Source organism: Sciurus carolinensis, chromosome 5 (genome assembly GCF_902686445.1).
Source record: "Sciurus carolinensis chromosome 5, mSciCar1.2, whole genome shotgun sequence".
NCBI classification, from domain to species: Eukaryota; Metazoa; Chordata; class Mammalia; order Rodentia; family Sciuridae; genus Sciurus; species Sciurus carolinensis.
Window position 1 is genome coordinate 118,050,750 of NC_062217.1, and position 13,501 is coordinate 118,064,250.

General features: G+C 34.4%; 1 protein-coding gene across 4 annotated transcripts in view; it reads right to left on the minus strand.

Annotated features, from left to right (window-relative positions):
• Positions 1-13,501, minus strand: part of Ctnna3 (catenin alpha 3) — a 1,721,400-nt gene that overhangs the window by 168,233 nt on the left and 1,539,666 nt on the right. For all 4 annotated transcript variants that reach the window (XM_047553944.1, XM_047553945.1, XM_047553946.1 and 1 more), the window contains one exon: positions 7,020-7,112. In XM_047553944.1, the coding sequence (XP_047409900.1) occupies positions 7,020-7,112 (93 nt within the window). The remainder of the gene's footprint in view (positions 1-7,019; positions 7,113-13,501) is intronic.

A 13,501-nucleotide genomic window follows, 5' to 3' on the forward strand; every position in this document is an offset into this window, starting at 1 on the left:
CCCTCATCTATAAGAAACTATGTACAAAGTTTAAATTGTGTGAGACAGAAAAAAACCCATTGATCTACTTTTAGATTTCATTAGCTTTTAAGATCCATGACAAAAACAAAAAACACTGCAGGCTATGTCTTTCTTGGACAGGGCTAGAGAAAGAGGAGGTGATTTTTAAATGTCTACTTACAAAACTGTCTTGAACATGCCTGTGATATAAGAATATGATTATCTTTTCTCTTCTTTACAACCAGAATATATCATAAAAAGTAAGAATCCAACACCTATATAATTTTGTGAAGGTGGCTGAAAATTTGAGAGACACAGGTACCACAGTTCACCAAATTATTAAAGGGAAAATGTCCCAGCGCAAGGCCAGGCATTCAATAAGTGTTGAAGAAAACAGGAATAGGATTGATTGTTCTGCTTTAACTCACTGTTGAGTAGCTTTTTAAAAATCACTATTTTAGCTCTACATTTCCTATGTGAATGTATAAATGTGTTGGCATCATTAGGAATCACCTAAGGGCCATCTTCCTTAAAATCTCTTAGGGCAGCTCCTAATTACCTTCTTCAGGAAAAAAAAAAAAAAAAAAGAAATGAGAAAAGATTTTCGAGAGTAGAGAGTAGAGGATCCAGGATGTCAGAAATGCTTCGCACCATGAAATATGTTATTCTTTCCTTATCTGGAAGATATATGTTCTAAGATCCCCCAGGAGATGACTGAAATCATTGATAACATTTATTCCTATATCTACTTTTTTTTCCATACATACATACCTATTGATATGGTTTGGATGTGAGGTGTCCCCCAGAAAGCTCACGCGTGAGACAATGCAAGAAAGTTCTGAGGAGAAATGATTGAGTTTTGAGAGTCTTAACCTAATCCATTAATTAATCCCTGATGGGATTAACTGAGTGGTTACTGAAGGTAGGTAAGGTGTGGCTGGAGGGAGTAGTTCATTGGGGGTGTGGCTATGGGGTATATATTTTGTATCTGGAGAGTGGAGACTCTTTCTCTGTGCTTCCTGATCACTGTGATGTAAGCTGCTTTTTTTCACCACCCTCTCCTGCCATGAGTTCAGTCTCACCTTGAGCCCCAAGGAATGGAACTGACCTTCTGTGGACTAAGATCTCTGAAACCGTGAGCCCTCAACTAAACCTTTCCTTCTTTGCAGTTGTGCTGGTTGGGTCATTTAGTCATACCAGAGAAATAGCTGTCTAAAACATCTATTAAAATGTTTGATCTATAAATTAAGTAAATTATTATTAGCTAATGATTAACAAATAAAAATAAAATGATTACAGAATTATAATGTAATAAAATTGTTGACCTCACTACTTTTGTGCTTTGGGATCATTATTAAGTAAAATAAGGGTTATTTGAATGGAGCACTGCCAAGCTGACAGCTCTAAAGACAATCTGACAGCTCAGGGACTAACAGGTAGAGTGCATGCAGGCTGGATAGGTTGGACAAAAAGTAGATTCCCACCCAGTGGGACCCAGTGGGATGACATGAGATTTAATCATGCTACTCAGAATAATAAGTTCATACAATTTAAATTTTATTAATTGTTTATTTCTGATGTTTTCCATTTAAAACTTTTGAAGCAGTGGATTATAAGTTACTGAAACTCCAGGAAGTAAAATCATGGATAAATGGGAACTACTCTAGTCTTATATCAGAATACCATGAGATTTACAGGAGACTGAGAAAGGAGGATTGCGAGTTCAAAGCTAGTCACAGCAAAAGTGGGGTGCTAAGCAATTCGGTCAGACCCTGCCTCTAAATGAAATACAAAATAGGGTTTGGGATGTGGCTTGGTGGTGGAGTGCTCCTGAACTCAATCCCCAGTACCAACATCCCTCCCCACCAAAAAAAAAAAAAAAAGAAAGAAAAAGGAAGTCAAGATATGGATGTACCTCATCTTTGATGGGGTTATGACCAAATAAACTAATAAAAAATTGAAAACACTCCAAGTCAGAAATTCATCTAATGTACCTAACCTAGTAAACATCATAGCTTGGCAACAAAATACACTGTAGAGGAAAGGGTGTTCACCTTCAGGATCATGTGACTGAAGAGAGTTATGGCTCACTGTCACTGACCACCATTGGAAGAAATTATTATGCAGCATATCACTAGTCTGTAAAAAGTTCAAAATTTGAAATTCGAAGTGTGATTTCTACTGAATATTCATCATTTTCACCCTAGCATGAAGTCAAAATATCATAAGATGGATTGTTGTTAAATCAAGGACTGTCTATATAACACTAGCATATATAAGTCTGCACTTACATATTCTATAAAATCAAAAATTTTTGAGCATTTCCTATGTGCTAGGGACTGAACTAAATTTTTCACAAAATTAATTTAATTTTTGAAAATCGCTATGAAATAGATGCTATTGTTATCAAAATTTACAAATGAGAAAATTGAATATGAGAAATATAACTTTTCCAAGGTCACAGTGCTAGTAATTAGTACAACTAAGATTTGAATCTATGTTTATGTGACTCCAAATCCCATAATCTTGACTTCTACATTATTAAACAGTGCTAGAAAAGATGAGTCACTTGCTCTTGCATTCCACTCCTCAAACTCTGTTTCAAACCATTTTATTGTGTCTTTCTAAATGTAGTTCTCCTCCAAGTAGGCTTGAGAAATATTCTCTCAACTGTCCCCCTTACTGGTAATTAAACAATTTCCTGAATCTTTACTGCTACTGTGCTCCCAATGGAAAATAAACCAGAGAAAACAGAAATTTAAATCCTTTTACTGATACATTTTGAAGGTCAATGTGATGAGAGACTGAATGAAAAGCTTCTGACCTTTTGGATTCCATGCTGGGAAACTTTGGATTCTCACTCTGTTCTGTGACTCCTTGCCTGATACTCCATTTCATCAGGGTGGAGTGATCTTCTTTCTAGTGGAGACTGTCAGGGTCTAGGTATCACTAGGTAGTTTCCACATAATTGGCAAACTGGTTTTGTTGTTAAAGGAAAATTGTAGATTGGGGTATTTAGAAATTTCAAAGTTCAAACAGATCTGGTTTTATGTTTATGAATTTTATTTTCACAAATCATTTTCATAGTAAACAATTATAACATTAACTCTGTACTACAGAATATAGCAACTGTAGGGCATTGAAATTGTAGGTGATGGTAAGTATCTACCCAAATTTTTAAGTACTGGGAACAATGTGTAGTTGAAGCCAGAAAACCTGGGATTTGGTCTCAGTCAACATGTCTTAAATAAACTACTTTAATTCATTGACCCTAATTCTCTAATTCACAAAATCAATGGATAAATTAAAAAAAAAACAAATTCTAGTTTTTGTAAAATAACATGCCAATTGGAGATGTTCTGTAAACTATAATGTATAAAATGGTAGCTGCCACTACTCTGTTTAAAGAGAAAATATAATTTAGCATGCATTTAGTGTACTCTATAAGGAAGCTTTTCAGACTAGCAAGACATCTTATTTTCAGTTTAGGATTTGATTATCTTAACAGAAGTCTATTTTTCATCCCATTTTAAACTCTGAACTTTCAATATAAAAGATGCCTATTTTATCTTTGCTGAAAGTATGAACAAAATAAACAGTGAACCCTGTGAAGGATGTTCTGTGAACCCATAACACACTCAAATGCCTGTGTCACTCAGGAATGCTCAATCAGTGGATATAACCACAGCCTCAGTTCAGTGAGTGTTCTTGTTTAATCACTAATTTTCATTGCAGTTCCACTGCCATTCATAAGGCATGTACTATTGGTATTTTAATATTTTTCTCTCATTGATCACAGACTCTAAATCATTCTTTGTTAGTTATAGACCTTTACAAATCCCAGTGGCATTTACCACTGTTATGACAACAATAACAGACGATGTTGAGCCAAAGCTACTAGGAATGAAATGCAGATAACAAAATGAAAATAAATAACTCTCTTTCCTTTACTAAACAGCATCTGAAATTTGTTCTAGCACATGCTCAATACAGCAGAGTGTGCCTAACTGAAGAACCAAAAAGACATTGACTTTTTCATAATAGCAGCAAACAAAAAGAAATCTAGATACTTGTCTGGTGTAGTAACCAGGAATTCCACACTGAGCACAGCAGAGAACTCAAAAAATTCTCAAAAGACTACCTTCAAATTCTTACAGATTCTTCTCAAAGTGGTTTTACTTATGAAATGTGTCAAAAGATACATACACCCAATGGACACAAATTATAGTCATTCCAAGTAGAAAGCAAAGATAAGGTCCCAGGTAGAGATGAGACTGAATGACATAACATCATTGAATAATAAGGAATATGCAAAGTTGGGAATAAAAGATGTCTGGTAGAGATTATAAAATCTATTGAAATATAATCTTGGATCTTAGGTATGGTCAGGTGATTTGGGTTGAGAAGAGATGTGAGCTACACATCTTCACATTTGAGAGTTGAATCTGGTATAATAATCTCAGAAGGTGGATACACATTAATAGTGTTATCGGTCACACTATAACTACTCTTTAAAACTTAAAAGAATATCTAAGTCAGCTGTTGTATCCTGTGTTCTGTTTTCTCTCTCATCCCATTAATAACATATCAGTTTGTTGTGGTGGTGGTGCTTTGTTTGTATTTTTAGTAAAGGATTCAATCTACTAACTTTATATCTTAAGTGAACTGGATGTGTAGTAATAACCAAAGGTCTCCCTGAAAACAGTCCCCACTTGCTAGGTTAGTAACTATATAAACTTGAACAAGAATAAAAATGTAAATAAAAAATAATGGTAAGAAAAATTTAACTTCTTACAGTTTTAAAGTTTATAAAAACATTCCCATATAATTATCTTATATGAAGATACCGTGAGAAGGTATGGTATTCTCATTTTTCAGATTAAGAAATATGAAGTTTCTAAATATTAAAGGCCTTAAACAAGGCTTCATTGTCTGCACATGATGAGTCAGAATAATAATCTAGGCATGTTTATCTTAATCCCAGCATTTTAAATGTGCCTTTATTTTAATAAAGGTGTTGTAAGCCCTGACACCTACTTTCTGCCTCCAGTAACTCACATCAGTCACTTCACTGAAAGCATGAGTAATTTACCTTTAGCAAAAAGTCTTTCCAATCCCACTGCCATGCGTATGATTTCATCTTACCAATGATGCCAGCTAGATTTGAAGGAAATTAAATACAGATGTTGTGTGCCCCAGATAGTTTCTAACTTGAACTGGCTTCTAGAGGAAGGACAGCTCAAATAATCAGCAAGAAATGGAAATTCAAGATAGGGGTATTGCCCAATACATTATCAAATACTAACTGTCGGGTTATGTGATAAAGGTGTCTTTCTGTAGAACATTGTGCTCAACCGAAAGACAAACAATACTCATATCACCATAAGTGGAGAAAAACAGCATTTCTAAACAAACAGGGTTTTTGACCTATAAATAGTAGTTCTAGGTGTTATGAATATCTAAGAACATAGAATTTTCCAAAATTAACATTTTTTCATATTATATTTCATAATATTTTCTGTATTTTATATTAAATGAGAAAATATTTCTTTAATCATAAAAATATGTTAGAGATTATTGTTAATTAAAAAGATATCAGTATGTTTTTAAAAGAGTTTTTAGCATTCATTCACATGTGTAAAATTAAATGAATAGAAAGAAAACAGAAACAAAATATCTTTTACATGGTAAATTGTGGGATTGAAAAAAGGAAATAAAAAGAGCAGTAACAGAACCTGCTTATCTGAATCTACTTAAACTTAGATATTTTAAATTCATTTATCTTATTTTCATTCTTAGAAAACAGAAATCCAAAGATTTATAAGTAAAATTTGGTAAAAAGTTTGTTTTAAATCATATATCACAAACCATACAATACACTAGCATATGGAAACATTTCAGGGAATGTTAGTATTCTTATTTAAGGAAAGACACTCACTTGCATTCATGACTTGGGGTATGTCAAACAGATCCTTGCTTCAATTTCTTCTAAGGAGGCTGTGTAAAAATAATGCTACAAGTAATACAGTGTGCCCAAGCCTTTCCATATAATAGTGTGACAACAATAGGTCCACAAAGGAACAGGGCACAGAAATATTAAGCATTTTCTTTCCATTCCAAATTTTGTGCAAGTGAATTTACCTATTTTAATAATAATGGTAACAATGATAATTATTATGATCATACTATTGCTAGTACTGATAACTGCTTACCATTATCAAGAACTTACAGTGAACTAGGCACTGTGTAAGTGCTCTGTTAGTGAAATCAGTTAATTCCCATAATAATCCTCATATAGTGGGTATTATTAGTATCCTCACTTCACAAATGATGGAACTGAGATAGAGAGAGGCTAATTTTCTTGTAATACAGTACGAGACAGCTGATTCTAGTACATTCTCAGGCAGTCATAGCTGCTATGCCCTACTACCTGGATTTCAGATGCAGGTTATGTGGTCAGGTCTGCAGTTACAAGCTATCAGCAGCTAGAATGCCAAACTGTCACAGAGTCCCACATTTTGGATGTGAGTAAAGAGAAGTGCAAAATGTCAGAGTAATTCAGAAATGGGGATTAACATTTTTAGGGGTGTGTGTGTGTGTGTGTGTGTGTGTGTGTTGGGAGTAGGTGAAGAAAAGGTCATTGCAAACCAGAAGAAAAGTAAGGAATATTGATTTGGGAGGGTCTTTATTCCCCCTAGAATTTCAAAGTATATTTACAACTTTTTGATTTCTCTATTCTTCCCTAAACAAATATGTACATATTTCACTTTTATATTCACATGGCTTCTATAAAGATCAAAAGCAGTATGGAGTGATTCACTGCATGACCTGAAATGGCTTCACTCTGAGCTCTCAAGGAAAGGAAATAATTCCCTTTTGCTGCTGCTCCTGTGTCCTAAGGGTTTTCTCCCTGTGTTCCACAAAACCAGATCTTGATCCAAGATTCCCGCCTAGGAGAGGCTGCAAAGATTGACAAGGAGAGGACGCAGCCCAGATTTCATTCTAGGGAGACAACATACCCGGTCAGTTTTCCCTTCAGTCTGAACGCTGGTGTGACTGCGGACCTCGTGGTCTTCTTCAAGGTCAGAAACATCCTCCAGTTCCTCTGGGGTCTAGAAAAAGAAAGCAAAATACTGCTGATGAGAATGTAAAATGATGTAACTATTTTGGAAAACAGACTTTCAGTTTCTTAAAAGGGTAATCATAGTTTAACATATGATGTAACAGTTCCACTGGCATTTGTATACCCAAGAGAAATAAAGGTATAGGTCTATATAAAAATTCACACTCAATGTTCATAGAAGCATTATGCATAATAGTTAGAAAGTAAAAAAAAAAAAAAAAAAAAAAAAAAAAAAAAAAAAAAACCTCAAATTACATCTACCAATGGATAAAAATATATGGTATATCTATACAATACTGTCTTATTTGGCCACAAAAAGCAGCAAAGTACTGACATATGTGGCAGTATGGGCAAACACTGAAAATACTGTGCTAAGTAAAAAAAAGTCAGTTATAAGAGATCACATGTAACTGTAGTTTACTTATGTGACATATTTAGAATAGGAAAATCTACAGACAAAGACTTGATTTGTGGTCGCTAGGGGCTAGAGAGGAAAGGAGGAAGGGGCAGTAACTGCTAGGTGGTATGTGATTTTTCTTTGGGATGATAGCCATGTTTTGTAATTAAATACTGGTAATTACATGACATTAATAGAATTCTAAAAACCTGAGTTTTATATGTTCAAATGATGAATTTTATGGTATTTGAATCACATTCCAATAAATTTTGAAATAAAAAGAAATAAAAACTGATCAGAAGGAAGTTATTCTCTCAGTGAGTAGCAATTTGGCTACCCACTATATGGTTACCCCAAACCAAAGTGTTTCTAGTAATAAATAAATCAGATAATAACCATTAAAATCACAAATCATCAAAATTCCATGAAAAATTATCAATTTCAGTTCTCTAGGACTTAATAAATCATTCAACTTAAATTTCTGTGCATATTTTAATTCATTAGTCAGTGTCTATTTCTTTAATTGATTTTAGCTTAAAACCACTTGCTCATGGACTGTCTTGCTCACTTCTACCAAGTGTTACCTGGAACCCTCTACTTTTACTGTCATAATGCTCATCATATTTTATTATTATTGTTTGCTGAATTAGGCAGCTAGTTTATTGAACTTGCTACTGAGTAAAGCAAGGATCCATTTGTTCCTGCTCAGTGTCTTAATACCACAAGTTAGTGCACACATATTTTTGCATGAATGAAGCAAACTTATCACTGACAGTATCCAAAATAGCTGGGAGTGAGCAAAACAGATTCGCAACAAACATTTGCCCTAACTGTACATTTTATTATACTTCTATTTTCATATTTCAAACTGAGATATTTTGTTTTTGTTGTTTTCCCAATTCAATGTTTTCATTCCCTTTGTCTGAGTGCAATGATAATATAAAGGTATCTGTCATTATTGAAAACACAGGTAAAATTCTTTAACAAGAATTAATATTTGTTTTAGCTTATATAGTCACAACTTTATACTATGATTCTTTTGTTAAAGTGCTGGTGAAAAACTTAGAAAATAAACATTTAAGTCTTATGAAAAACAACCAAACACCTAAAGTCCTTGGGACTGCAACTTGTATGCACATGTGAATATTGAAGAGTGGCCTCCCTAGATCAGCTCTGATTTCCCTTAAACCTTGCTATGCACAGAGGTATTTTGTGTATTTTCATGATTGCCAAGGACCTTCCTTTCCTTGGGACCAGTCTAGAGATGGGTATAGAAGAATAACTAACACTATGGAACAAAACTACCAATTACCTATCCACTAATGGCTTCAGGGTTTGTCCCATCTCATGGATCTTTAGCTAGCATTTCCTTTGTTCTCAAACACTTGCACTGATCATCACCCACCCGTCTGCAGAGGGACCTTTTGCATTTATTTCAAATGACTTCTATTATATATCATTATTCCCCCTCTCACCAAAGCCTCCAATGTGCTGAGTGTTTGGATCCCTATTCTGATATTTTTGCAGGTTTCCATTTTTTTTCTTTTTTTTTATTTATTTTTTATTTTATTTTTTTGCTGAAACTGTGAGCAGCAATGATTCCAAGGCAATTTATTCTCTCTTCTTAGATATTAATAGCATGAATTCACACCTAATGAACTTCTACAAAATCACATATTACATTACTAGCCATTTTGTGTATTCTTCTCACAATATTCTTAATAGGGCATCTTTGTGATGTCCCTGCTTAATGTATCACCAAGTCTTATAATATGTGAATAAGTATGGTTGATCAAATGCCCTTTCTTGCATTCTGTTGTTTTGCAATTGAAGGCCCCTGGGTGTTCCTCGTGTTATCTGTTTCTTCTAAAAGTCTGTTGTTTATTATTTGAATTATATAACCTATCACGTAGTAACATGTAACTTCATCATTCATCCCAATATTTTACTCAACCCCCAAATAAATTTAACAACTAAGAGCAACTGCTGCTGTCAGAAGTCACAAGTACCATTTTTGTTGGTGATGCTGTACAAAGAGATAAGCCTACCAATCACGCCCACATACTTCTGTGTTTTTCTTTGTCTTTAACACAGACTAATAGCATTCTTGCAAAAGCCATCAAACTCGACCTCTTCTTTTTATGAACAAAATAAGTGGGAGAGTGTTCATAATACTTGCTGGCAGTGTTTTGCATTCTATAAGGCAAGAAGCTGGATGGTTTTGTGAAAATAAAAAAGTAAATACATAATGTAACAATTTAAATGTAAAATAAGAAAGAGGAGTTCTATAAACACATTTTGAAAGTTGTATTAACCTCTTCAGCACTGAAAAAAAAAATTAGAAAAACAATTTTTTTTTTTAAAGGGAGGAGGGCCAGGTTCAGTGGCTCACGCCTGTCTCAGGAGGCTGAGACAGGAGGATAGCAAGTTCAAAGCCAGTTTCACCAAAAGGGAGGTGTTAAGCAACTCAGTGAGATCCTGTCTCTAAATAAAATACAAATAGGGCTGGGGATGTAGCTCAATGGTTGAGTGTCCCTGAGTTCAATCTCTGGTACCCTCACAAAAAAATAAAATTAAAATTAAAAGGGAGGAGGCATGATGGTTTATCCTATATAGGGCACTCTTAAAAATAGAGGCTGAGACAAGAGGATCCATCTCAAGTTGGAGGTCAGTCTGGGCAACTTAGCAAGATCCTGTCTCAGAATAAAATAAAAAGGGCTGGGGGTGTAGCTCAGTGCTTGCTTACTTAGCATATTTGAGTCCCTGAGTTCAATCCCTAGTAAGCACACACACACAAAGCAGTCTTCTCCTCAACCAGTGATGTTAGAAACTTAAACATCTGGAAAAAGTGTGTGTGTGTTTGTGTGTGTGTGTGTGTGTACTTTCAATCAATTTTATTTCCATGATAGAAGATTGACTGTCTTAAAGGCAATGTGAAGTACTATTGAATAATGCAAATTTAAATATGAATTCTGGCCCTCAAATGAATGATAATAGGATTTTGGAAAATTTGCATACCCTTATAAACTTTGGTTTCCTTGGGAAAAAATGTGAATAATATTACCTAACCTCGAAAGCTGTTGTAAGCCTCAGTGGTACCTTAAGAATTTAGCCCAGAGAGAGAGCCAGGGTGATTTCTGCTCCTTTCTCTACTGTCCTGACCTATCCTGCATTTCAATAAACTTCTTTATATTTTTTAATAAAATTTCAATGTAAATTTAGACACGTCCATTTTAATCCAAAGTTATTTTTGGTCTGGGGCTGTAGGAAAGTCACCAAATATTTCTGTACCTCAGATGTTATTTTGGAGTTACGTAGTACCAGCTGACTATAGTTCAATTGATCTGACTTTGACTGTATAATGTTACTGTCTCAAAAGGGTTTAATATATTTCCACATACACTGCTTTCTTTAACCACTAAATAAGAGATCTCTTTGATTGGATTTTAATCATATGTAAGACTAAAATTATTTCTTGAACTAGCAAAGATTCACTTTGGCATAAATTCTCAGAGATGGTAGAAATAACTTGCTTTCTCTAAATTGGGCTGTCTCTAAATTTGACCAAGATGAAAATGGTTCATTTTTTTCCAAAAAGAATGTTAATAAGACTAGACTTTAATCAGTGGCTTTTATATCAGAATTTGGGAAACATTTAATATTTTCCTATTTATACTCTTGCTTATTATGAAGGTATCCTTGGACAGTCCAAAAGTGATCTGAAATAGGTCGTTCCCTCACCTGTCAAATGGCAAAAATACAATTTAATTCTTTAGGTTTATTGTGAGGACAATGAAATGATAGACTGGAACATTGTTCAGTAAATAGAACATACCACATTTACAAAATTGTTTATGACTACTATAAATTATAATAATTTTCCTTTTTAAATATTACTTTATTTTTTATGTATGCAAAAGAGGCAAAAAGCAGAAATAACACTGAAGCTGGGGCAGCAATGGAATACTAGTAGTATATTAAAATTTCAGGGTCACAAAAATTATATAGTGTATGTGTTTGTGTGTGTGTGTGTGTGTATAAACACAGAGACAGACAAACATATAGACAGAGACAGTGTCTTATGTTTTCCCAAGGAGTCTAGTATTTTCTATAGACATTATGTTATTAATTTTTTAGCATCACTAGTGAGATGAATAGATAGTATTATTATAATCAAAAATTTACTTTTACAGCCTTTATTAATGTTTAATACCAAAATTTAAAAAAAGTGTTCCCTAAACAGTTAAAAGAAAGAAAGAAAGAAAAAAAAGAAAGAAAGAAAGAAAAGAAAGAAAGAAACCAGGAAGAAGACAGTGGGGGTGGGGAGAAGAAAAAAAAGAGGAAAAAAAGGAAAAAAGAAAATACCTATAAAACAGAAGTTATGCTTGACTTCCTATCAGAATTAATTTTGAATTTGAATTCTAAACCACATTCATGAGTTAATCATAAGTCATATTTTGCTGACTATCCTTGGTTGACTTGCTAAAATCAAACAACCACCGTAGTGATATCACTCAGAGAATATCTGAGGAAAGATGTTTTAACCACCATCCCAAGGAGGAAGCCACCTCACATGCTCAGTGACGGCATCTTAGCTCAACAGATAGCACTGGCTGTTTTAGAATGTCCACACCAAGAGTCTAGAATTAAAATACATTTTAAAAGTAGGAATAGCTATATCAGCAACAATTTCAAATTACAGAAAATTTTAAAATGTTCCTTGTTGAACATACACACACACATTCTGACCAAGAAACTGGTGTGTTACCATCCTGAATTTGGAGACAACAGGGTCATTGCTGTCACATTTGCCCCCTTTCTACTCATCAAACATAACCCACTGGTTAGCTCATTCTATTTCAAGTCCCTTGTCTTTATTTCCTTCTCACCATTGAAGCTCAGATGCCCTATTCTCAGAAAAGCCTTCCCTGTCCAATCTATCTAAGGTTAAACTTTTTCCTTATTTTATTTATTACATTACCTTCTGTATTTCTCTTTGGTCATTTTTTCATGATCATAATCTAAAATTATAATTCTAAAATAATTTAAATTTTTTATGAAGGGAATATATTTTGGTCTTGCTGCACTAGAACTCAACGTCCATGAGAATGGGGATGGATGTCATGGGATCTGTGTCCATCTCTGAGTATCAGAAACAGCACATAGTATGTGCTTAATTTATATTTTCCAAAAGAATAAAAGAATAGGTAACATAACAACTGAAAAGCTTCATTACCAATATCTCAAGAAAGTTATGGGAATATTTTTAAGCTGTGGGAAATGTTTAATCATTTGTCTTCTGCCTTTTATAGCTGTTAGATCAATAATTTCTTGCTCAAGTAGGAGATGAGATTGTATGTAGAGAGAGATTTTCCAAGTTCAAAAGAGTTTCTCGGTTTGGAGTACCGAGAAGAAGTCTGTGATGACATAAATAGTGGTAACTCTGCCTTACTCCCTGGCAGCACATTATGGGTAATAAAAGACTTCAGAGAATGTGCCATCTAGTGAAACCAGATCAGTTTTCCAAATCACACCAAGGTCCTATGTCACAAATTTATAGAAAGAGAAATGTGACAGACCTGAAGGAGTTATTTGTGCTAGGATGATAGGCACCCCATTGATAATGAGTGTGGATACATGAGAGTCACTGGTGGGACTCCCTGAGCTTTGAGGTGGCCTAAGCCTCTAGAGAACAATTTCTTAATATTGGTATTGACATCTTGCCTTGTATAATTCAGATTCAAGTGTCTTCTTTTTATATTATGACATGTTTAGCAGCATCTATAGCCTCCACCCACCACATGAAGTCAGGCCTTCTCAGGTTTGTCAATCAAAATTACCTCTAGACATCGGCAAATAGCTCCTAGTCAGGAGGAGGTCACCTCTGTTTGAGCATCACTGCTCCAGAACATTGACTCAGCTAGCTCAACACAGGTGGTAAGAGTAAGGGGAGGCCCAACACTGACTGTATTTAAATTTCC